The 25,137-nt window shown below is 42.1% G+C and overlaps 1 protein-coding gene across 5 annotated transcripts in view; it reads left to right on the forward strand.

The window, feature by feature from the left end:
* ELAVL4 (ELAV like RNA binding protein 4) overlaps positions 1 to 25,137 on the forward strand; it is a 75,704-nt gene that overhangs the window by 36,028 nt on the left and 14,539 nt on the right. For all 5 annotated transcript variants that reach the window (XM_021405085.1, XM_021405089.1, XM_021405087.1 and 2 more), the window contains exon 3: positions 21,010 to 21,113. In XM_021405085.1, coding sequence (XP_021260760.1) covers positions 21,010 to 21,113 — 104 coding nt within the window. The remainder of the gene's footprint in view (positions 1 to 21,009; positions 21,114 to 25,137) is intronic.

Consider the following 25,137-nt stretch of genomic DNA (forward strand, 5'->3'; position numbering starts at 1 on the left):
TGGGTTAGTTTTATAGGTTGTGTGTCTACTCGCACTGTGGGTGGGGAACAGCTGAAATTTCACTGCTGTTCAGCATGTCACCAGCGTTATGTTTAGCACAAAGAGCAGCAGCCTTGGGAAGGAAAGGATTCTAGCGCAGGAGCAGTCTCTTCCCAAGGATGTGCTCTTGGCAGCTTGGGTGTGCATCCTCTGGAAAGAAGCGCTGTCAAAATGAGGAATTGAAAAGACAAGTCCTCATACCTACATCTGTAACAGCCTGGCAGCTGTTTTATTGGCAGCATTAGGATTATCTGCTTAGTGCTTCCAAACATGCGATGTTTCTTTTTTATTTACTTCCTGACATACAGCAATGTTCTTGTTTAACGCAAGGCACATAATAAATGGCAGAAGCCCCAGGGCAGCTCGAGTCCTCAGAATTGTAGTCCGGCAGAGCTTTCTGTTTGCACGTTGACCATGATGTATCTATTTCAATATATCTTCTGATTGGGACACAGCTTCAGGGGATGGAAAAAAAAACAGATTGAAAAATCAACTTGACTTCTTTTATGTATTCTTTTACTGTTTTTAACTCAAAAGAAAAACAAATTGCTCATGCTCTCCTTTCCAAAAATTTCCATGCCAAGAGCTCAAGTTCTCTGCTTTTACATGCCTATGTGTCCCAGTACCCCAATATGATGCACTCAATACCTGCTACAAGACAAGTTTAGCCCCAGATATTTTTTCTTCTTAGTCTGAAAATGATTGGAGAGAGAGAAGTGCAAGCTACTTGAGTTATTTGAGACCCGAGTGAATAACTAACTCTCATTTACAAGCGAGCCTCGCTTAAATTTTGATTGTGGCAGGTCTTGTATTTTAGTAGGTTTCCTTGCCTCCTGTATTCCTCGTTGATGGGGATTTCCTTGAAATAAAATCTCAGCATTCTAGATATTCTGGGTGTTGTTTTCATAGATAATTGGCAGCCCTTGTAAGGAGGGCTGTTACTTCATCTGCTTGTTCCATTTTATCTCCAGGCTTTTGTCTCTGTATTTGAAGATGTGAGAAATTGGTGGTGATCTCCCTGACATATTATTGGGTAGTTTTTTGCCTATACTTTTTTCTTTAAAAAGCGTATTAATAGTTAAAAAAGGAATTTGCTATGAAGTTACTGATTTTATTTAAAAAAAAAAAAAATGCTTTCAGGACACAATCCCTGTGTGATGTAAGGCCTCCATGTTTTCAAAAGTGATGCAAGTAGAAATTAACCAAGCCAAATTTGGGTAGGAAAAAAACCTACCAGGATTGTCCTCCAAAGCCTGCGCTGTTCACTTTTCAAAAGAGAATTTAATCTGTTAAAGCTTGAGACCTGTGATTGTACAGCGTTACTACCTTTCAGGGTGCCTTTTTAACCCTTGTATTAATTCAGGGTTACTAAAACAGTAGGCTCCTACAGGAATAACTGACTTTTCGGGGGGGTTCTGCTGCTTTTCTTGAAGTCACTGTAGACTTACTTGACAGTGAAGCAGTATTGTAGAAGAAATATTAAATTCTTAAACTGCTTGCACTGGTGGAGGTCTGAAACAATTAGTTTAGGTTTGTCTGCTTTTGAATTTTTCATTGTTTGCTCAAAATTTTATTTTATAAATCTCAGCTAAATGTATGCTGGTAAACAAACGTTCTAACATTTGTTTAGAGGCATAGAAAAGGTCACAGACCAAACCATGTTAAGAAGCTAGTCTGGCGAAACCATATTAAAAAATCTTGAACGTATTTCTGAGGCTAGATTGAATTTTTCGTGTGAACCAATTCTGTGCCCCTTGTCCAGTTAAAGCAGGTGCACAGATACTGTGAAATAATGTTTAGACTCAAAACGCTATTTTTTCAAGGAGTTAAAGGCTAAATAAAGTCTGTTAAAGTATCCCTTTGAGAGTGTTCATGGTCTGAGCTGTTTTATTTTAAGTGGATTAAAGAATACATGTCAGCAATAATCATCTGCTCCAAGACTTTTTGCAGGTCTTTTAGAACAGCAGTAGGGTTTTTTAAGGAAATTGATTCGTGATGTTACCTCTCTTTTTGGAAAGACACATGTTTAAACAACCATGTTCCCTTACTAAAAAATATATGCTAATTTGGTAGTATACCGTGCTGAGTTGAATAGGAATGACAGCTTCTAAGACAGCCTTTAATTTGGTATTCAAAACCAAAATTGTAAACTTGGGTTTTGTTTGGTAGCTTTGCAGAACAGGCAGGATATACAGTAGCATTTTTAAAAGATGCTAATGACTTGAAAGAGGAGATGGAAGTCAGGCATAAATTTTAATCATGGGGGAGGGGCTGCAATAGAAGAATGCTTTTTTCACTGCAGAGATTTTAAGGGAGTGAGACAAGGAAAAACGGGCTGAAGATAGTTGCCTTCATTTGGCTGGGGTGTTTAATAAAAGCAGAACTTGTGGTTGTAAAGTGTGCTTATTAAATTCTTCATTTGCACTACCTAATTAATTCTAGCGTTTTAAATTAACAGTGAAACTGGTCCCTGCTGTACCATTTCATAGCTACAGCATATTTCGTCCAACAAGCCAGTTGTTCAGGTTTAATCAGCTGCTTTCCGAAAATGAGAAGAAGGAATTTGAGTTTAAAAAAAAAAAAACACAAATGGCATAAACATTTTAGTACAGTTTCAGATGCAAGGAGATGACTTTATGGAGAAGGACCAGGTTTTTGGGTGGATATGAGGCTCCATGCTTACAAGTGATGTTAAACTGCGTATTTTTGCAAGCGTGCTCCATTTCTTCTTTTGTTCCAAGAAAGCTAGTAGTAGATCTGACTCAAGCTAGGGGAAGGAATGGCTTGAGTTCATCAGCATTTATTTTCTCAGAATTTCCTGACTTTCTGTCCCATGCTTGGAAGCAAAAGATTCAGTCAGCATAGTGTCTGTCAGAAGCATTGCGAGCGCTGCTGGCCAACCGCCTTGTCCTTGTTGACTTGGTTTGTGGGTGGGAGAAGGAAGATGCTTGTTAGCAGTTTTTCATTGATTTTTGTGACCTGATCAGAGCTCTTCTGAATTAGTTTTTTTTTCCTCTGTATTCTACACAGGAATTCATATCACCTGATCTTCAAATGAGCAGTATCCGGAATCTTTGGGTCTGGATCTTAATCTTTTCATACCTTATAATGACTCAGGCACGCTGTAAAGCAGAATATTTATTGATACAGGATTTCTGTGCATCACTTAACATATGACAGAGTTTGCATATTCCTGCTATGTGGTGCAATTTGATGTTCTTTGCATGCATAATCAGGGAACTTCATTGCTTCTATCTCCAAAAAGCACCTCTGTTTTAAATTGTTTCTTTTGAATTCCTTCATGATTATACACAGTTTCATGTCTTTTATTTTAATTTCAAGTAGTTATGACAGGACTGATACAGACCAGGATTAAGATTGCAGTTCAGAAATAATCATGGTATTGTAAATATAAATATTGATGATTCAAAGGCAGAACAGAGAAACAATTGACTCGAAGTAGTATCATCTGCGTGTTAGAATGTGCTGGGAGCAAAATACTGACTGTTGCCTAGTAGTGGACTGTCCATCCAACATCCAAAAGCTACAAAATGGCAGAATCAGAAATGATACTGCATTATGAGTGCAGGCGCAGTCTTCCATGTGAGCAGTGTTCACATTGTCAGTTTGCTTCTACAGACACCAGTAAATTGAGCCTGCAGTGGTGGGTACTCTGGCAGTACTCCCAGCACACCAGTGTGAACCTGTTCTGCTCCAGAACCCCATGAAGGGTGAAGCTGGTATTTCTCATCTCTGTGCTAGATTTTTTTCTCTCAAGCTCCCTATATAAGAAATGGCTTACAAAAAAGTACCAAGAGGTGCTGCTGTAAAATAAAAGGCGCGCATTTTATTTAACAGGAAGAGATGGTGAATGGTGCTGAACTGGTGGTTCAGGGATGCTTTGTGCTGAGGTTTCCTGCCTGGCACTTCGTGAAATTTGGGACTTAAAACTGCTTAAAAAAGCTTAATTTAATTCTCGCATCCAGGGTCAGGGACATTCTGAGAGCCTTGCATGGAAAAGGTCTGTATCCTCAGGAGAAGCCATTAATAGGCACTGCAAGCTGTGGCGGTGACTCTAGGAGGCAAGAGGGAAGAAAGCCAGGTATAATCATCTTGCCTATCAGTAAGATCCTCTGGGAAGGAAGTTTTTGAATCTGACCAGTATGCAGTAGCAAGAAAACAGTACTTAAATGTAGTAAGCCAGCCTCTTCTGGTATTGGTCCACTTCTTGGAGCCAAGCTTTATTTCAATAGAAGATGTTGCTCCTCAATAGAGTAGGCAAGAGGGAAGTCACAGTACCCATCTTGTTATCAAGAGGGGACTCAAAGCTCCAGAAACGAAACCAAGATCATAATGAAAGATGCAAAGCAGAAGCAAGACTCTGAGTTATATTTCTCTCTAGGAGAGAGACCTTTATGTAATGTAGTTCATGACAATAGATAACAATTGAATTGTGAAGTTCCTGAATTTGAAAGACTCAGCTTGGAAGTTGCTGAGATACTAAAATTGTGCTGGTTTTTTGTTAACATGGGGTGAAATATCTGTTTTGATTTAAAATAAACGGTTTAGTTACTTATGTTTAAGAGCTGTAGGAACTTCATGTACAAAGACAGCCAGGGCTTTATGTATATTTATTAATATTTATTATATTTTGTAAAAGGGCATACCAAAAATTGTTTCCTGCTGGGAAGAAGAAAATAACTGTATGGCCCATATGCAGATGAGAATAGCTCGCTGTGAAACAGTCTGATCTGGCCATAAACTACTTCTGCATTTGATGTCCTGTTCACTGATTGTGCTTGGAAAGTTCGTTCCATTTTGAGGTATTACTCGTTCCGGCAGTTTTTGCCCATTCAAAATACATTAAATAGACAGGATTACAGAATGTAGGGATTACATTAGATAAGATTTATAAAAATGTTCAGCAAGTATGTAAACTCATGCCTCGTGGCATAAAGCCTACCTAATAACAGGGTTTAGGAGAAAAACACCATGTAGAGGTAGTTTATTCCCTTGTTGACTTGGAAGGATATTTTGGTAATTCTCTGTGAAGCAGTGATAACTAGTCACTGATCTCTGATTATTTATTTGGTACAGATCTTGTCAGATTAGTCTGACAGCGACTGCTTTGTTCCTGTGGTAGATGAATTTGCAGTCCTTCAGAATAGAAGAACACTGTGTATTGTGGCGTCCACCATTTACAAAGTGAATACAATTCTGGAATTTAAGTTGCCTTTAGAGGCAACATTTAGTAGTGTGTACCCTACCCCGAGTGGGCTGGATGGAAAAGACTTGTAAACAGTAGTATTTAACTTCACTGCATTTCACTTGTTCAAAAGTAAAGGGCTTAATACTTGCTGAAATGAAGTAGGGAGAATAGATGAATATGCAGCAGAGCTAGTACTCTACTGGAGTTCTTTTAACTGGAAAATAATGCCAAATTCACTGAATTACCTTCAGTTCAGGAAGTGACTTGGAGATTGGCCTCACTGTGTTTCAGTAAATACAACAGATGTGTATGAGAGTTGAGTCCGTGGTCAAAATGCAGTGTGAAAAGAGTGGTCAGAGTAGTGTAACAGAAAGTCAGGTCCTCAAGAAAACAGAAGTCTTGCAATATGTTCTGTAGCTGAAAAAGGAACACTTTTTCCACAAATCAGATGGCATACAGAGCATGCTTTAATTTTTGGTCGTAATCCTGTTGTTTGGTAACTTCAATTGGAAGATTAAAAAAAAAATACTGGAAGGCTTTAAAAGCAGACATGTCAGAGTCCTTGAAACCTAAAATCCAGAATTATTTTTTAACTATATGGTTCCAAATGTCATTAAAGGCTCGGTAAATTGATATTAATTTGGTGACCTAGTTATTTTTTATAGCTTCTTACTTCCTGAAGTATGTTCTCTGCTCAAGAAGAGATAAGTAACACAACATTAAGTTTTAGCCTATTCTAAGGGCTGCGGATTCAAGATGGTCCCCAAATATTGATCAGCTAAATGAATATTTGCATTAAGTATGTGAACTAAATTCATCAGCACTGTGTGGGAAGGAACATAGAAGTTGTAATGAGCATCTTGGTGGATTTCTAAAATGTATTTGCTTTGAGTTGATGTCTCTTCTAAACACAGAGCAAAATGATCAAATTTGCATCTCATTTTTGTCACCTCTGCAGTCATCTTGTGTGTATCCTGCACAGGTGAATAAAGGAATTTTAATTTCTTGATTATTTGGGGAAAGTAGTTGAAATAAGTGTTGAGGCAAATAGGCAGAAGGCAAGAAGGCTTGACCCTTGAGCTGAGAAAAACCTTCCTAGTAACTTAAGCAGTTTGAGTACTGGAACTGTTCTGAGGTGTATCAGATGCCTTCAGTGCATATTTAGTTTTCTCTTCAGTTTTCATTGCTTTGAGTAAATATCACCTTCCCATCAAGTCTAATGAGTTGCAAGTACTGTTTCCTCTAGAGCACTAGCATGCTTACTTCTGGCCCTGTGACCTCTAGAGAAGTTATTGATGAGGCTTTTCTGTGTATCTGCTGACCTTCCGGTCTAAGGCATCCTCCACCCTTCATATGTATGAAGATGTTCCATCTACTGTGAAACAGCCAGGCGAAATGGGTTGGTTGGTGAAGTCCTCTGTTAGGTGACAGTCTGTCCTTGGCTCCAGTATTTTACTTCACCTTTTTTAAACCATAGTGCCCCTTAATCTCCAAGCACAAGGTCTGTGCTTCGGCACTCGTCCAGCTTTTCAGTCTTTAGTTCTTTCCTTTCGGCACAAGGAAGGCAAGGATAAAGGAATAAACTCTGGGGAAGCACTGGGAGATGGGCAGCAGTATCTGTTAATGCTGTGCTGTCTTCGAGCTGAGGTGTGGCCTTTTGTGGCAGCAGGAGGTACCTCACCTTCCAGGGCTCCAAGTTTGACTTTCCATGCATTCATCCATTGCCTGCTGCTCAAGGTCTTCTGCATTTCAGCCATGCCATGCTGCAGCAGTTACCCCTGCACATCTGTCCAGCTCTCTTGTTAGGCAATTTGTCCGAGGACATAAGTGACCTGTGCAAAACCACTCTAAATAGTTCTGAAACTGCCTTAGCTCCTGCTCTCTTTTTGCAAGACTCGCCTTTCTACTAACACTGTGGTAGGAGTTTCTTCTTGGCTATAAGATGGTGTCTTACAAATTGTAACCAGGATTACTTGACCTGCCTGCAGGAGCTTTCTCAGATTCCATGAGCTAGGAAGTTCTTGCCTCTTCTCTGTCATAGGCCCAGTCCATCATCACTTCTCTTCTAGAGTGCAGGTGCTTCTCCCTACAGCCGGAAGAGTACTGCAAGATTTCCTTCACTTCAGCTTCTGGAAGTAGTCACCCTGAGACCTTCAAATCCAGATTGGGATCTGCTGCCCATGGGAGTATACATCTTGAGCACTCCCATCTTTTTCCTCTCTATTGCTTCTATCCCAGTTATGCAACAAACTGCCTGTTCTGACCCCCATCCGCTCTAAACCCCATTCCTCAGATCTCTGCTTTTGGAATCATTCTGCTGTGTCTAACTTGAGTGAGGACCCATTTATGTGATCAAGCCAACCTGTTTCCCATCTGCTTCTCAAGTGAGTGACCCTCTGCAGAGGGTAGCATTTCTTTGGGGATAGCTCTTAAACGAAGATCTTGCTGGGCTTCTAATCCTTTCCTTCTGATTTGCTTTCAGAAAATTTCAGAGGTTCAAACTCCAGTGTTTTAAAACTTAAGATATCAGACTTAACATTAAGAGAGTCATTTTCTAATCAAATAGTCATTATATGTAAGAATAGATTGGAGGAGGATTTAACACTGTTTTCTACACCTCCATATTGTTAATGCTGCTTATCTATTCTGTACTCCCTCTTAAAGGATAGTTTTAACTTGCTAGCTGAATTGCATGTTTAACAGCCTTTGTATGAAGCTCAACAGCAGTTACATGGTTATAGTTGGTAATCCATCAGCTATTGGAAGTTGTTGTGGTACTAAGCCTTCACCAGCAGATGAGCATGTATTTTTGAGTTTAGTTAGATTCCTGATTCATATGCTTTCCTGGAGCAGTCATTGATAAGGGGGTTGCAACCTCTTGACTTCCTATACTATGGATTCTACAGCATGAGTCTTGTTTAGGCCCTTCTGTATCTCAGTCTGTATCTCTGTTTAGACTCTGAGCTTTGTTTCAGGTTTTACCCAGATATCACACTTCTCATCTGTGATGCCCATCTTAAGATCCTTCTCTTCCCTGTGAGATTTTTGATTCTAAAAACGTAGAGGAAGAAGAGAAAAACTAAATGTCAGAGAATTCTAGACAGGGCTCTGTGCAACCTGACCTAGCTGTGGGTGTCCCTGTTCATTCCAGGGGAGTTGGACTAGATCATCTATAAAGGTCCCTTCCAACTTGAGCAATTCCACGGTTTTAAGTCACAGTCTGTTTCTCTGACACTGCTCACCTGCTGCATTTTGGCTGACTCACTGCTTTGGTTTGTTGGACATGTTCTCCTTGAGCAGGATCTGTCACTGACTTTGCAGGTGTTTCTGCCTGTTCCCCTGAGGAATTTCAGTGCAAGTTACTGACTTGCAGGTGCTGCTGAAGACAGGATATTGGACTAGGCAGAATGCTGCTCTGACCCAGTACTGCTGTTCTTACGGCTCTCATAGCATCTGTTTAATCAGTGGAATATATCTGCTTGAGGAAAAAACTGAACTCTCATTATTTTTATTCACAAGAGCCTGGAATATTTTTCAATTAGATGGTTTTTAAAGGGGTATTGAAAAAGCAGATGGATGAAAAAACTGCACCGTTTTCACCTGCAAGCAAACAAATGGCAGCATCTTCAGTATGATTAATTGTTGCTGCACTGGAGGGGATGCTGTTTGTGTGGTAGAAGGTATAATGTCCTTGCTGCCCTATACAGATAAAGTCTATTCTCCCATTTTTAAAGCACCTGAATTTACCATCCACAGGCTGCTTCTTGCTTTCAGCATCCCAGGACCCAAAAATGAGGCCGTCTTCCTTAAGATGCTGTTGGTTAGATGGAGGGGGTGTTTTCAGTTTCTGTGGTAGGTAGGGCATGGTAAGATAGGACGTGTAACAAGGAAAAAGTATTTTCCGGCAATTCCTTTTTTAGACTCCTCTGTTCTCCTACATACTGTATCTGTGTCATTTCTATTTACCCATGCATCTCTCCCTCCATTTCTCTCTCTCCTTTCCTGTTCTGGAAGCTTCGTTCTTAAACAAAACAACTCCAGACGCTAAGAGCAGCAGCTTGGGAGCTAGGTTGGCTGGTAGGTCCTTTGCCCTGGTGCTTTGTTCTTCACCAGAATAGCTGCTTTGTTGCCATGATTTTTCTTTTGTAGGACTGTGGTACCTTCTTGCTCCAGGTTAGCTACTCTGTCAACTGGAAACAAAAGGAAGGAAAAAACACGTGTAAATTGCCTGTTCCTTGCCTACCCTCCCTGCCACCACTTACCCACCTACGTGTTAAATATTGTGAAAAGTAATGTCTCCTTTCTGAGGTCATGTATCATTAAATCTGTACCGTGTTCTGTGGTGGTCACCCAACCAGAACTGCTTGTGACTGTGACTTCTGTGCATGGTGTGTCTAGAGCCATATATGTTGCATTGGAGAACGTACTGGTAGAATGTCACACCTTAAAAAGGCTTGTTTTTTCAATCTGGAGAAAAATCAAACAAAGAGTATATTAGTTCTAGTAGCTTCGAAAATAGCAGGTGGAAACCTGTGTTTTAGACCGGGGGGGGGGGGGGGAGCAATTACTGAGAACTGGCTGCCTTTTCAATGAAACTATCAGAAGTTTGAGTGATAGAACTGGTTAGTACATGCACACAACAGTTGTGATACTTCCTGATTTAAACAGTTCTCATTAGTTCTGCAAGTATCTGAGAAATACTACGGGCATTGGAGATGCCCTTTAAAAAAAAAAATCCTCTTGTTCCAAGGTTCTTGAAGGTTCTATGTCAAAGCTGAAGCAAATTTAAGTAGGCTTGCTACAGTCTAAATACTTACAAATAGCAGAATTTCATAGGTAGTGCAATTTGGAATATGATGAAGTGACTTTACTTTCCTCAGCATCTTTGCAGATGCTACGTGAAGTAATCTGCGTAAATCTAACTACTAGAGATTAAGCTGCGGAGTTGTCAGGTTGCAGCTTTCATTTGTTTTCACTGATCAGATCAAAAATGCTGCAGACACAGGTTTTGTTGCTGATACTCAATTTTGTGTTGTGGCCTGTAATAAATGACTGTCCTTTGTGCTTTGGAAAGACTGGTTAGTAGAGCTCCAAGAGTTTAATTAGTAGGCTGCTTGAGACAGAATAGGCATTCTGAGTCATTGTTCCGAATTACTGTGAAATTTCCTAGCCTTGTGGTGGCTTTTGGATTTTTGTTGTTTGACAGTCTGTTTAGGTACAAAACCCTAAATGCTGCTAAATTAAATCATTTAATGACAAAATTACCGAGGCTTTTTGAATTTGCAGCCAACCAGGTTTCATATAGCTGTTGCATTTTACGTCCTACGTAATTTGCAAAGCATACTCCCTTCTCTCCAGTTTCATGTGCCTCTGCCGTTTCAAGTGTTACTGCTGCTGTTTCCACACAAAGTGCTTCCAGGCTTGAAGATTCACTGGATTTTCGTACTTCAGCTGTGCCTTTCCTTTCCTGATTCCTCTGGTGATGTAGTTCCTCTGTGGGAGAGCATTTTCTTAGTCTTACAAAAACATCTCTCCTATAAACTCAGCTGAGCTGTATTTTCTTAAGGCAGTGTTTTTTTGGGTCTGTGCTGGTGCTGTTCTGATCCACTGGGGAAGCCGGAGGCAGGTCAGTGGCTGGGCTCTGTTGTGGCTCTGCTTTTCTTTTCCTCCTCATCTCTCCACTGTTGCCTTCTACGGCAGCAGGCTTCACGAACATGGTGTCTGGATATCTGCCATCCTACAAGAAGCTCAAGGTTTGGTGTATCTGCACCAAAACTGTGCAAAGTGTGATGGGATCACAATATTCAGAAGTCGCTGACACTTTGCTTGAAGTCTGACCAATGTCAAATTAGTCTGCCTTCCATTTCTGTTTCTGCTCCATCTAAAATTGGAAGATGGAGGATTTGGAATCGGATGCAGGAGAGGCAGGTACACCTGCTGTCATAATGTTCCTTGTTGATGACCAGCTGGGTCTTGCTGTTGTAGCACCTTTTCTCTTGGGTTTTGGACCATACAATTTATCCTCCTTAATTTCTTCCTTTATGTGTAACACTGAGAAGCACACTTGTATTTCCTCTTCAGTCAGTCTTTACACATTTGAAGCATCTATAGGCTTTTGGTTCTCCTTTTAGTCTCCATTGAGCCAAGGGGTAGCATGTTCTAATATTTTACCATAGGACATTTCTAATCTTGTATCTTCAGTTATCTCAAGCCCTAAGTCATGCTTGATTTAAAACCCTGCTGATCCTTGACATTTTTCTTCAGTTTGTTGCTCTCCTCCTCGCATCTCCAGTGCATATGCTTGTTACAGTTGAGGGTAGCTGCTGCTTATTTTTTTTACACTGCTCTTCCAGCAACGTTGTATTCCCTCCGCATGATGTGACAGCAGCCTATTTTGGCTGTGGAAGGCTTCCTGCCACACACGACACGTTTCTGTCTAATTCAGTGACTCCTTTAATTGCTATTGCAAATTTCTTTCCACACGGCTGCTTCCCACTTTCTGCATTGGTTTGTTTTTCACTCTCTGTAGTTTGTCTTTGCTACTTCTTATTGAATATTGTTATAGTTTAGCCTGTTGTGTTTTTTTATTCTGTTGTCTTCAATTTGTCCCTTCTTCAGCATTGAATGTACTGCTTAAGATAGATAAGTCATGGCTGCTTCTTTTCCATTCATGCCTGTCTCCCGAACAGTGGATTTCTGTAGTACAGTCCCTGTTCTGTTCAGGGACAAAGCGGGGAGGAGTGCAGCCTTGCTCTTCTCAGAACAGCTGCTAATTCAGGGGCTGCATGGTTCCTTTAGGGAAGGGGGAGAAAACTTAAAAAAGTGAAGCGAGAGATGTCAACCAAGGGAAAAATCCAGATATTTGTTCAGAAATGAAACTGTTTGGCCTGTGTGTGACAGGAGCAGTGGCTTCTGAAGACAGACTTCATCACGGCTTGCTGTAGTGTGTATGTACCTGTGCTGAAAATGAATTTTTGCATTTAAAGAAAGCTGATAAAAGCAGGAAAGCAAAAAGAAAAGGGGAAAAAAGACAAAAGAGAAAGTAGGCAAGATATTCTGCAGCATGTGGAATGTGTGTGTTGTTTACAAGATATCTCCAGGCCAGCACAACGCACAAAAGCACTGTAGTCCAATAATAAGGTTACTGTCTTGCAAGGGGTGGGGGGAGGGGGAATACAGCTTTAGTTTCCTGCTCTGATAAATGTTATGCTGTCCAAGTTTACCCTGGAAATCGCAATGTCTTTCAGTTTTACTTCTCCAAAATAGGAATCAAAGTACTTTCCTGAAAGTGTGTTTGCTTGGAAAGGTGCGTTGCAGAGATAAAGCACTTCCATGCTATGGTAATGGGAGCCGCAGAAGGCTCCAGCCAAGTCAGCAGCATCTGTCTCGAACTGACACTTAAGCTTTGCATGCAGATTAGTCCACGTCCTCAAGTACAGTAATTACACAGCTGACTTTGTTAGGGCTCTGTATAGCATGCAGGTAAGAGCAAAGTCATCTCTCACATGAGATGCAGAACATCTGAAATGCTAGAAGCCTTTAAAAAGACTCTAAAGCACTATATGCAAGAGTAAGCATGTTTTATATTAGTGTTGTGGTCGAGTTTAAAAGGGAGTGATTGCATGGTTTTGAACATCTTCCTGAAATCTCTGTGAGAGCAGGGTTTTTGGGAGGATTTAGTGGTGTATCTGCATGGCAGCGGGCTCAGCCTAGCGCTGTCGATTTTGTGTTGTGCTGTGGATGGGTGCATAGGGCTACCTCAGAACGAGAAGCATTTTAGTGTCAAATTTTGAAGGAAAGCAGCTGCTGTCAATTGGTATTTCACTTCCATAAGAACTGCTACTGCTTCAGCATCTCCGAAAACCAAGACATTAAATAACATTGTCTTGCATTAAGGGATTTGTCAAAATTGCAAAGAAGGACAAAACTGATCCTCTTCTAATCTCCTCTGGCATTGCCTGGTGAAATCAAGCTTTCACTTTAAGCAAGGTTTTGGCTGAATGACCTTGTTTTCTGCTGTAGGCTTTTGGTTTTTGGGTCTCTGTATTCTGGGCCCAGCGACTGTCCACATGGCAACAGTGAGCTCGGGGATCACAGGTACCTCACTAGCGCTTATTTGGTTGTTTTAGCTACATTTATAGCATTGGCTTCACATTTTTGGGCAATGCTTTTTTTTTCCTTTCCCCTTTTATTCGTAGAGGCTTGTTGTCATGGTATCTGGCACTTCCCATTCAGATATTAAAATTGAGTGAGTGGTGTCTGTACGTCTGATTCGTTTTCCCTTTTATCCTCTCCCCGAGGGAGTGTTTTACGTGGGATGCAGCACGCTGTTGGCAAGGGCTTCCTTTGGGGGATTCTCAGTTATCCAGTGCTGTGCCTGCGGAGCGGGCATGGGATGGAGAAGCCCCTTCCACTTGGGCTGGGGGGGACTTAGTACTAAGTGCACAGAGGTCACACGGGAATTCATTGTGTAAGCCATTGCCCCCAGAAAAGCCTTGTATCCTGTGCAGACGAGCTCTCATCCGGGTGTCTCTGACATTCCTAGCACTGCCTCAATCCTGGTGTTTCCTCCCACCTGCAGGGAGAGCTCAGCCTTTGCTGTTTGGGGATCAGGCCTTTGGTATCTTAAGGGAAGAATTTGCTGAGGGATCTTCTTACTGAGCAGAGTTTGTGTCAGCGTGCATGTTTCCATGGGTGTCTTAGCTAGATCTAGCCTTCTGCCTGTGGAGCAGAAGGGTGGTTTTTTTGTTGTTTTTATTTTTGCTGAGGCTTAGGTTTAATTTTGTTTATCTTTTCACTCCAAAAGCTCCAAACATAGTTTTTTGGGGCATCTGCTACAAGGGTTTCCCTGTGTGAGGCTAAAACCTGCCTTTCTTCTCTGGTAGGACCTTTGGCAGATGCATCTTCCACTGCTATTTGAATCTTGCTGGTACCGGTTTTAACTAAGAACTAGCAGTGCTCAGTTGTAGGTGTACTGTAGCATCAAACCCTTCTGAGGTTCTAGGCTGGGCTATATTTAAACACGGCTAACTTGTTATTCTTGAGGAACATCTTTTCAAAAGAGCTGCTAAGGGTACCCGCTGTGCATTAATTTGAGTTCCCAAACAAAGTTTGTGTACTGCAGTCTTCCTTGCAGAAGTGGGGGAATAAAAAAGCTGTTCCTCATCTGTCTCTCATTTTTAAGGCTACGTATTTTTCCCATAATTTTTGCGAAAGTGGAAGTTCTGTTGTGATGGGAAGTAAACTGTAGGCTAGATGGATGCTGGGAAAGCTATGCTAAGCACAGAGCATGCTAGCTGCCTTCATAGTTGAGTTGTAGTAAGCTGTGGCAGTGACAGCCTTGGATTAATTGTTTGGGCTGAGGAGGACTGTGCTGGAGCTGCTTCCCTTCCATTTTGCTTCCATGACTGCAGAGTGCATTGCTGGGATGACAGTAGGTTTTGCTTCTTGGTGAAGTATTGGGGAATGAGTGAAACTAACGGTGCTGTTGCAGAAAAGCTTCAGAGCTGCGCTTGGATCTCATTTTACTTTAGTCAGAATTTTCTCTACATATCATCTTCTTTTCCTAGGTAAACAGCATTTTGTTGATAAATGTTACAGAAACTTTATACAAAAATAACAAATGTAGGCAATTCACTTGACCTTTTTCATACATTTTGAATGCATCATCTCAGTGGCATTTATGTAACCTTCTCCAAAAGCCCCTACTTCACACAGCTTTTCCTACGAGTTGCAGGCATTCTTTGTCCTTCCAGGAACACGCTTAAAACACTCCTGAAATGGATTGGAGGCTTGCAAGGTTGTGCTCTGAAAGAAAGCTACCAGGAGCAGAACCTTGAGCATCAAATCTCTTCTGAGGCTGTCATTTAGAAGATGGAGAAAACTGCAATTCTTTCATTGCGCTTGACTTTTCTGCTTGCTGCTTCTCTTGCTACTGTTCATAGTATTTTTGGGGATATCTCTAATGAATGGGGATTATTGGTTAGGTCCAAAAGTGCACATGTGCATGCATCAAAGTCACATGTGGACAGCGGTTGCTGAGCTCAGCTGTTTCAATAGACACATTCAGCCTGGCAACACTTTCTTCCCTAAATGTTGGCTGAGGTTTAAGTGGGCAAAAATTGGAGCCAGGAGCCTTGGAGAATTTGCGGTGAGCATTGTTTTAGCCTTTGGTCCTAAATCCAGAGTGACTGAAGGCTGTTACAGTCTGACGGCTTCTGCCTGGCTAATGCGAGATGAGCTGTCAGACTTGGCCTAGTTCTGGAGGAAGATATCATGTCACAGAGAGGCATCGGTGCTCGGTGCCGCGCGTGTTATGGCTGTCAGGCGGGCAGCTTTAATTAGGTTTTACATTTGGGCAAGAGACAAAAAAAAAACCACAGCTTAAGGAAGTTAGCATTGTTGCTGTCCTATTCTGTGCTGTTTTCATGAATAATCCTTCGTAGTGGGGACCACAGACTTCTAATATTTCTTTGCAGTCCAGAGAACACATTATTGGGGGGATGGAAATCTGTACTTCAGTCAGATGCTGGTGTATGCTGTTAAGATTTGCCTTGATCTCTTGATCAGGCCCGGATTGATCTCTACTACCTTGTGATTGAAAGAGCGTTCCAATCCTGCTCGTTCTTATGGCTCCTCTCTACCATCTCCAGGGCACTGGTATTCATCATGAAACACGAAGCACCATGCCCGGGCCTGGTGAGCAGCAGCTAAACATGCAGCAAGTTGGATTACGGCAACTATTTTTTTTCCCTATTCATGTATAAGGTTTTTATACCACAAAGAATCATTGAAACCCTATTGGCGTCATTGCAAGCTTGAGATGTGGTTGATTATCTCCTTATTTCTGAGTCTTTCACTTTCCTTGCAAGTTCGTGCTTGGAAAACATGCTGGGGATTGTGGTTTGCATGGACCTAATCTCAGGTGTGTGCTGTCTGAAGGTACATGGTTACTTGGAACGCTTTGAGGAGCTGCAGTTGCTTTGTACCTGTGCTTTGTCCTCATGGTTCTTTCCTCTCATCCTGTCCTGGTCTTTGCAACCTTCCAGAGCCAGGAGTTTGTTTTTTTCCACTTGTCAACAAAAATGTTTTAACAGTTCAGGGCCAAGATCTCTTTACAGAGAGAGATGGACAGGAAAACATTTTTCTGCTGACTTCCTATTCATAACTCCCGGTTTGAGATGTCAGCTGATTTTTTTTTAATTCATTTAATGTGTACCATGTTAATTTTTCGTCAGTTAATAAGCAGTAACAAATCAAGTGCTTTATGGAAGACCAAGTCTATCAATGCTATTAAATTGACGTTCTTAAAATGTATAAGTCCAACTTGTAATCTCATCAAGAAGGATGTCAGTTTAGTTTGACAGAATCTATTTTCCATAGAGCTAATTTGATTGGCACTGATTATATTACCCCTCACTAATTCTTTATTATTTGAGTCCAGTATTGAATGTTCTGTAACTTTGCCTTGCTCAGCACTAGGCTGATGGACCTGTAATTACTTGGGTTGTCCAGTCCTACCTCTTTGAATTTCAGTGCAGAATTCTTTCTTCAAGCTCCTGGAATTTGCTTAGCGCTCTAAGAATCACTGAAAATAGCAAGAGAGTCATTTGCCTCTTATTTTTGAAGGCTATTCAGTGCAAGTAGCCCAGTCATCTCATTTAAACATGAACAATGCTAGGAGCAGCTGCTTAATGTCCACCTGAGTTGCTGGTTGCACTTAATGCTGCTTCTTTAGGCGTAGTAACACATCTGCTGTCTGCCACGTTACCGCGAAGATCCACTCGTGAGTCAGCACCAGTTCGAAGGTCTCTCTCTTCTCACCCCGTAGTTTCTTAATTCTTTTTTTAAGAAGAGTTATTCTGAACTTCACTGGCCAGGGGTTTCTCTGGGCTCTTCATTATCTCAGTTTCTGATGATATTTCTGTAGAAACTTAAGTTGCCATCTGTTTCCCCTTTATCTCTCCGAGTTCAAATGTGGCGTTGGCGCAGGCAGGCTGCCTGATAGAGGAAGGCAAGAACAGGCCTTGATCTGGTGCGGCTTTTTTAATAGTTGCAGGTTTGAGGGCACGTGGTTAAATGTTCTAAACAGAGTATGTTTATTTTTTCATATTCCTTGCGAGTTCACTGTGATGGCAGCGGCTTCCAGCTCTGAAATGGAGCCTTCCATTTCAAGCAGGGTATATGTGCGCTACAAGCTTGGAATTAGCTTCATGATTGGGTTTTTGGACTGTTTATTTTAAGACATTCAAATCTGGATCACTCGTAGCACTAACTGGACCTATTTGTTACCTCATTGCAGGAGGTCTGCTACTTATTTTCTCCAAGTTACACAAGTAATGAAAGAGCAATGGTAGTAGTGCTGCAGAAAGGTGGTGTTTTAGGATCATCTAGAAATATCTCTTGCCTACCCTACTGAATCACAGCATGCAACGACCTATTAGATTCCAAATCACAGAAAATATTTACTATTTACGGTGCTGTTCCTGGGAAGTGTGGCATGGGAATGAACTTCAGTGTCTGCGTGGCGTCCCACTGAGAGGTCCAGCTGCTTGCTTTGCGGTGCCAGATTGCGTCCTAAGAAATGCTGCCCTTTTCAAGTACCTGCAAGAGGAATATGTGATGGAGAGGGATAAAAACGCAAGTTCTTACTTTATTTCATCTCCATATTACGGAACAAAATCTTTTTCTTTCTCTCCTAGTAACAATTTTTAGTTATTCATTTCTGGAGTCTGTTTTGTCTGACATAAGGTGTGTTGCTCCTGAGAGTAATTTGAAAATAATATTTTCAGCTGGGTATATCTTTCTTTGTTGCTTCTTAGCTGTAAATGTTTAGCACAGTAAAACTTTATGATGTCTGCCAGCAGTCGTAAAGCTCTGCACAAAATGATTTTGGTTCTGGGTTTATTTTCTTCCCAATTTTTTTACGTTTTGGGAGAGGTGGGTCTGTCTTCATTAAGCAGTGGCATTCGGGAGAGATGCACTGTATACTGAGTACTGAAAACACAAAGTAGACCAAGCAAAAGATCTTTCTGAAGAGGTATGCTCTTAATGGAAAGATTTTTTTTCCCCTTCAGCTTCAGTGGTGCAAAGTGAAGCATATGGCCTCATGCAGCAACAGGGATTTGCTAATTGAAGCAACGGCACCGAGATTTCAGACTGCAAAGGGTGTGAGGTTTGGGCTTTTTATCTTAAGTTGCTGGGTTTTCTTTAATTACCAGAAATTCAGTGTTCAGAATGCTGAGTAGACATGTCCTAACATTTTAGAACAGCCATTAAAGCAATTAGGATACTTCATAAGAAATCACAGTAGATAGCTTATAGATAACAAACTTCAAATTCTGTCAGTAGGTACACGTATTTAGTGATGTTGGGGAATATATACTATAAAGACTAATATCTGTGTGCCTAGTACTCTAAGCAAAATGTTACGACAATGTGATGTTTCCTTTAAGCTAAGTTGTACAGATACACACAGACAGCTTTGCTCATGTTAGCATGCCTTATCCTTCACCTTGGAGAAAATACCTGTTTGTTTCCAGTGGTAGTGAGAACTGGGGATGGTGATACCTGAACTTGAGCAGTGTTACCAGAGAAGTCCAAGGAGAGGAATGAATGGCCTGAAATTATATGTTATATTTTCCCGTGTTATTAACACTCCTTGCATGTAGCGTGGAGGCTGGCCAGCCCCTGTGCTGTCAGCAATGCAGTGGTGGGACACTGAGTCCCATGTTTGGACTGACACAAGTCCCAGCGCCTTGTCCAGGCTCAGGTTAGCTGCATGTGTCTGTGGGTCAGTGTGTGAGAGATGGAAGAGTAGGTGGATGGACTTGGGATAGCCAGGCCCTGATCCCATTGTTTCCCTCTATCTTCTGTCAAACAAGGACAGTTTCCTCCAGAAGGACTCCCTTCTCCCTAGGACTGTTCAGAGCGAAATACATGAAGGAATGTGGTAGGTTTAGATGCGCAGGAGTTGGGGCTGCATGAAGTATCTTGGGCAGGCAGTGGGAGGAAGGCATAGCAGGAGGAGCATCTTCTCGGTATTTCTGCTCAGGCAGCTTTCAGTTCTTTCTTGGTTAATGCCACGTAACTCAAGTAAGGATATTTTCTGCTGGGATTAATTCAGCACTTCAAGAGAACTGGGTATGTTTTTATACTTTTGTCAGAAGTTCAATTGATTGGATGAAATTGCTCCCTGAATATATTGTAGTTTAAAACAGCCATTTCTTACCCATACGCCTGCATGTGGGCACTTCAGGAACGAGCCGCAGTGTTTCCATGGATTTTTAAGGTATTCCATAGCATGGTTAGCAGCTTTTAGCGCTTTGATCTGATTTTCTAAGACAGAAGCACTCCCTATTTGTGTTACAGCAAGCACTGTATTTTTGGTGGCGTCTGAGAAAAACACAGATGCTTTTTTTTTGTAGTCCAGGAGACAAAGAAACAAAGCCTTGTGCCGAGGAGGCAGAGCCCGTGCCTGCGGGGTACATCGAGGCGCTCCGTGTGCGGTTGCTTTCTCAGCCACTGCTTTCTTCAGTGAGAGGGAGCCGGGTTTGTCGCTGTGCAGGTAGAAGCCTCCTGGCAAGCCACGTCCACGGGCACTGCTGTCCCTCTTAGGGGGATGTGAGCAACCCCGCAGCAAGAAGGGGAGTGTGAACATCTCAGGGACGCGGGCAGCAGCGTGGCCAAGGTGCATCACTTCCTGCTCGGGCTCGTGTGGTTTTTGCAGGGAGATTATTTGTGCCTGTGGGGTCTTAAGTACGTGTGCCTTAAGGAAAAACACGTCGGAATTACTGCGTTTTCCGAATGTGCAAAATAACTTCAGGAGGAGGTGCGAGAGGAAGGAGGGGGAAGCCGTGCTCTCATACTGCATTCACAGAACCGATGCTGCAGTACAATTCTTGGGAGTCAGGAAGAGCTGTCTTTGGTCCAGGCTTCCATATCCCCTTGCAGACACACAGCTCTGACCCTGCGCTCTCGTAGTGCTGCTGGCGCTGCCTCGCTGGTGCTGGAGTTACAACCGGGTCTCCTCTTGCTGCTGCAAGCACGAGCAAGGTTTGGCTAGTGAAACAGCAAAAACAGAAGCTGTTGAAATGATTTTGGCTGCTGAAATGGGCTCCTGCCACCCCATGCACAGCAGCAGTTGTACTGTTTTGCTTTTGCTGTCATCTCATATGCACTGAGGAAAGCTTTAATGCAATCTTTTATCCGAGAGCTGTCCTTTCTCCTCCCATTTCCTGGCTGCACGCTGAGCAATGAAACGAGATGCAAAGGCGGCTGTCTGCTTCCCAGTCAGCTGCCTAAAGGTTGATGTGAAAACGTTGCTTCATTTCTGCGTTCTCGAACACCGATAGATTTGTTTATATAAACTGTAGCATTTCCGTGTGATTACAGTTTTGAAGTGGTGGCCTCCTTACTGTTCTGGCAAGTCAACCAGTTAGGTTTATTGGGAACTCTTATGTAATTCTGCTGATGTCAAGCTTTGTACCTTTACAGTGACCTCTTGGAGAAGGGTGGGGCTTGCTTCCTTCTGTTTTTCAAGTAGGATCTTCAGAGCAACAGCTTTAACAGCAGAAGCCGATACAAAAGTTTCAGGTGGTAATGAAGTAGTGAAGAATGGCCTACAGACCATAGGGGAAAGCAGTGGTGAAAGGAACAGTGGAAGAAAATGTTGATCCTGTTATTGAAAACTGTGTGCTTCAAAAAAAAAAAAAAAAAACCAAAAAACTGAGTCCTTTTTTCCTTGTTTCTTGTTTCAACAGGGCAGAGTTTAGGATATGGATTTGTTAACTACATTGATCCAAAGGATGCAGAGAAAGCCATTAACACTTTAAATGGACTCAGACTCCAGACCAAAACCATAAAGGTAAGACAATACAAAAAGCCTTTTGCTCAGTTCAGGGAGAGGATAAAGTAGTTGGAACAGTTTCTGGCAATTTCACCGCTACTTTAATCTGTCATTGCAAGGGGCACTCAGCTAACAAGCTCCTTCTTGGAACAGGGGAAAGATGTGCAGGAGATGAAATCTCTCTTCTCTAAAATTGCTGCTATTGTTAAGGAGCCTCCTGTTACTTCCTCTCCCTTAAAATGTTGCAGTGAGATTTAAATGTAGAATAGAACAGCCGCAGTGATGCTGTTACCATAAACAGATGTAAAATACAGGACCACGTATTCGTAATTAACTTGCACGTTTTCCTTTGTCTTAATGGGAAGCACCTTCACGTGGAATTAGCCTTCAGTGACGCTTGTGTCATTAGCAGGTATTGAAGGTACATTTCTCAAGTTAGGAGATTTCATTCTCAAAAGAAAATCTCCATTTCCCCGTCCTTAGTCTGATTTACTCTTCTAAAAGCTGGAGGGATTAGAGATCCCACTGAAGTCTCTCATTTCATTGTTGTAATAGACCATTAGTTATTCAATGACCTCTTTTAGTGGTCTCACAAGAAAAGCAAATTTCTACAGTCGTGTTGTTTGCTGCCTGGCTGATGAAGCTGTTTCAGAGATGCTTACAGAAGATTTCTACATCCCGAGTTCTGATAAATAGTACAGCTTAGGACACGTGAGTCAAAAGACTGAAGGGGAACAAACAGCAAATCCGATTCAAACCTAAATAGATTATTTGAGAATGCTGAACTTGGATTTCTAACCTTTTCTTAACGTCCTTCTGTGCTTCGATTGTGTTTAAAGCTAAAAATGTTATAGAATATAAAAACAGAGTAATTTGGTTTTGGAAGCATCCACGGAACATGAACCAATTTGTCTTATGGAAAGTAATATATGGTCAGTACTCTCTTTTTCTCTAAAGGCTGAGGTTTAGGTAGCATTGTTCTTTAAGGCAAAAGTATTTGTTTAGTTCCTTGTCATCACTGAGGATCATTTTGAGCAAGCTTTCCCTGGCTGACTGGTCAGGAGCAGAGGTCCTGAGGGCATTGAGCATAGCATTGCATGGACCACTCCTTCCAGGCCTTCCTTAGACCAGGCAGGTCCTTCTCGTAGATATGGACACAGGCCATATATCAGTGCTCTCAGCCTGATTTTATACAGTTAAATCGAGAGGAAAAATTGACAGGAAAATACATGGCAGAGCAGCAGAATCTCCTGTCTTATCTACCACTGCAGGTGGAAATGTGCGCTTGGACTCAGCACTTCTGCTTACAGTTAGAAGCTGAGCACTGAGTTGCTGTCCAGATCACTTCTACATTATCAGGAAAAGTAAAATATTTTGAGAATGCGTACTGTGTTGTAAATACTTTATTAAAAACCCAGTACAGCTTGAATGCCACGTTTGTTTTAGATCTTTCAAAATTGATCTGTGTTTTGAATACTACTCAGCTTTAGCAAAGATGCTGCGTTTCCTGACCTGAATAAGCAGCGATTTTTGTTTTGTACCTTCATTTTTGTGACCCAGAGCAATGCTCTGTTGTATTTGATACTCCACGGTTACAGAACCATGTAAGCTTAAAAATAATCTCCAGAAACTCTGCAAATGATTTTACATTTCTCATGCATGTACTTAATTAAATTGCAGAATTAAAAGAGGAAGGCTTAATAGTTTATCTTTAATAATGAAGTTTTTGTGGTAGGCAGAAGCTTACCGTGCCAGAGCTTTGTTTTGCCAAATGTTTTTTCCTTTAATTTTTTTATCCCCTTCAAATTTTATGAATACCGATAGTTTATTAGGTTTGGGTTTATTTCATGCTTATTAATAGCTGCTAGACTTTTATGGAGCACATGACATTTTGCTGGGCTCTTGAAAGCTGTTAAATCTAATAATAAGCAGAGATCAACCTAACCTACACGTATAGGAGCTGCATAACTTCTTTGGGGGTTGGGAGGAACTGTGTAGACTTCTTTCAAGTGCTTTCAGATGTTAACACTGTCACCTGCAACCAAGCTGAAGGAGCCTTCTCTTGAGGTAGCCAGTCTTCGTACAGAGGGACGTCAAACCAGCTGCCTCTAACCCTGTTCTTAATTGCAGGATTGTGTGTGGCTTCCTCACCTTACCCATGTTATTTTGTATTTCTGAGTTGTATCGTTGCTCATTTAAAAAAAAAAAACTTCCTAGATGAGATCTCCTCCATGGCACTGCGGTAGAGAAGGAGGCTTTCCGTGTTGGTGCTAACTGAGCAGTGAACCACGGTTTCCAACCCTTCCCAGCAGAGCCCCTGCCACCGGCGATGTCCCTGCTGCCCAGAGGAGCTGTGCTCGGTGCCGCTGTGTTTGCGTGCTCCCCGTGCAGCACTGCCCAGCAGCGCACTGGGGTTTGCTGCCAGGTTCTGGCCGTGCTGCCTCCTGGAACTCCCCTACCTGATTCCTAGAGCCCGTTACTTTAGTGTTGCTAGATGCCCTTACAGTTATTAAAAAATCACCTCCAGTGCATTAAAAAAAAGTTCTTAGGTCGTGTATGGAGAGGGATTTGGTGGCATATAGTTCTGCAGGCTAAAAATAAGTTACTTAAACACTAAAGTAACATTGAATGGGAAAAGTACTGAGCATTACTTGACGCTGTCCTCTTCGTGAGCGTGGCTCAGCTTTTGTTCCACAGAGCGGATCCGTAGTGCAGTGCTGATGGATGGGTTGAGCCCTCAGCCTCTGCCTGTCTGTGGGTGCTGGGCAGCCACAGAATGCACTAGCATTTCTTCAGCTGCATTTTGTCTGGGAGCTGCCTGGGTGGCAAGTTCACGTAAATAAGCTGTGCAAGGCCTTTTAGAGGCGCAGATCGCTTCCGCACCCCAAGGTCACCTTGGCCCTGCTGGCTGCTCCCTCCCATCTCCTTGCTTCAGCAGTCCTGTGCCTGTGTGCCTGGGCTGGGTGAGAGCTGGCTCTAGGGGGTCACATTTGCACTTGTTTTATTGACCCTGTAAGTCTTAATTCCTGTTGAGGAGAAGGAAAAAAAAAATTAATTTCAGTAGCTCCCAGTTCTGCATGTGTCCCCAGATCGTGTCCTTTTCACTTCTGTAACGTCTCATGGCAGCTGAATGTTCTCTCTTCCTCCCGACGCGTTGCAAAGCGGCCATGCTGGCTCTGGAGGAGCTGGCTTCCAGCAGGATCAGCAGAACAGCCCGGTACTGCCTGCCCGCACATGGGCGGACTGAAATAACCGAAAGAAACGTGTTTTGTTATTTCATTGTTACAATAAATAATCTCCTTGCACTGAAGCAGCTAAAATATTTATGTGCATTTTATTTAAGTCAATGGTGCCCTTTCAAGTCAAAGTCGAGAGGTGACTGTCTGCAGAAATCTGTTTGGGGGAAGCAAGCATTGAAGGAAGTGCTACATGTTCGGTGGTAATAGGTTATATGCGTTATGTTCCTCCTCAGCTGATCACAGGGCATGTTTTATTTATGCCATTTCATAGCACCCTCATTTTGTGAGGGGGGGAAAAAGGGCTTCACTTCATTTTTATAGCTAAAGGTTGGCGTAGTTCTACAAAATAATCTAGAATGAGGGAAGATACAGCGTGTGTTGAAATAAATGTATATTCCAGAAATTGAATCTATTTTTAGAAATTAAATTTGCCCATCCATAAAAGCGTACGAAAGGTCACTGCTGCCGTTGAAGATTGCCTCGCAATTCAGTTGCATCAAATATCAGAAAACAAGCAGCCTCTGCCCCGTGCACCACACATTAAATCCTGCATTGCCCTGGAAAAAAAAAGCGGGCAGCGCTGAAAGGACACGAAGGAAGTGTTCTGCTATTTCCTGGTGGTTCAGGTGACCTGGTTTGTGTTGGGGGATGCTGGAACAAGGGCAGAACAGAATTCTGAAAGCAGGTCTGCAATCAAAAGATAGCAGCTGACCACCTGAAGTGCAGTCTTGTATCCCCTTCTCCTGCCTTTTCTCCGTTGCCCGAGAAATAGGTTTGCTTTGTTCTTCTTCTGCAGGAGCAGG

This window comes from Numida meleagris, chromosome 7 (assembly GCF_002078875.1).
Source record: "Numida meleagris isolate 19003 breed g44 Domestic line chromosome 7, NumMel1.0, whole genome shotgun sequence".
In the NCBI taxonomy this organism is placed as follows: Eukaryota; Metazoa; Chordata; class Aves; order Galliformes; family Numididae; genus Numida; species Numida meleagris.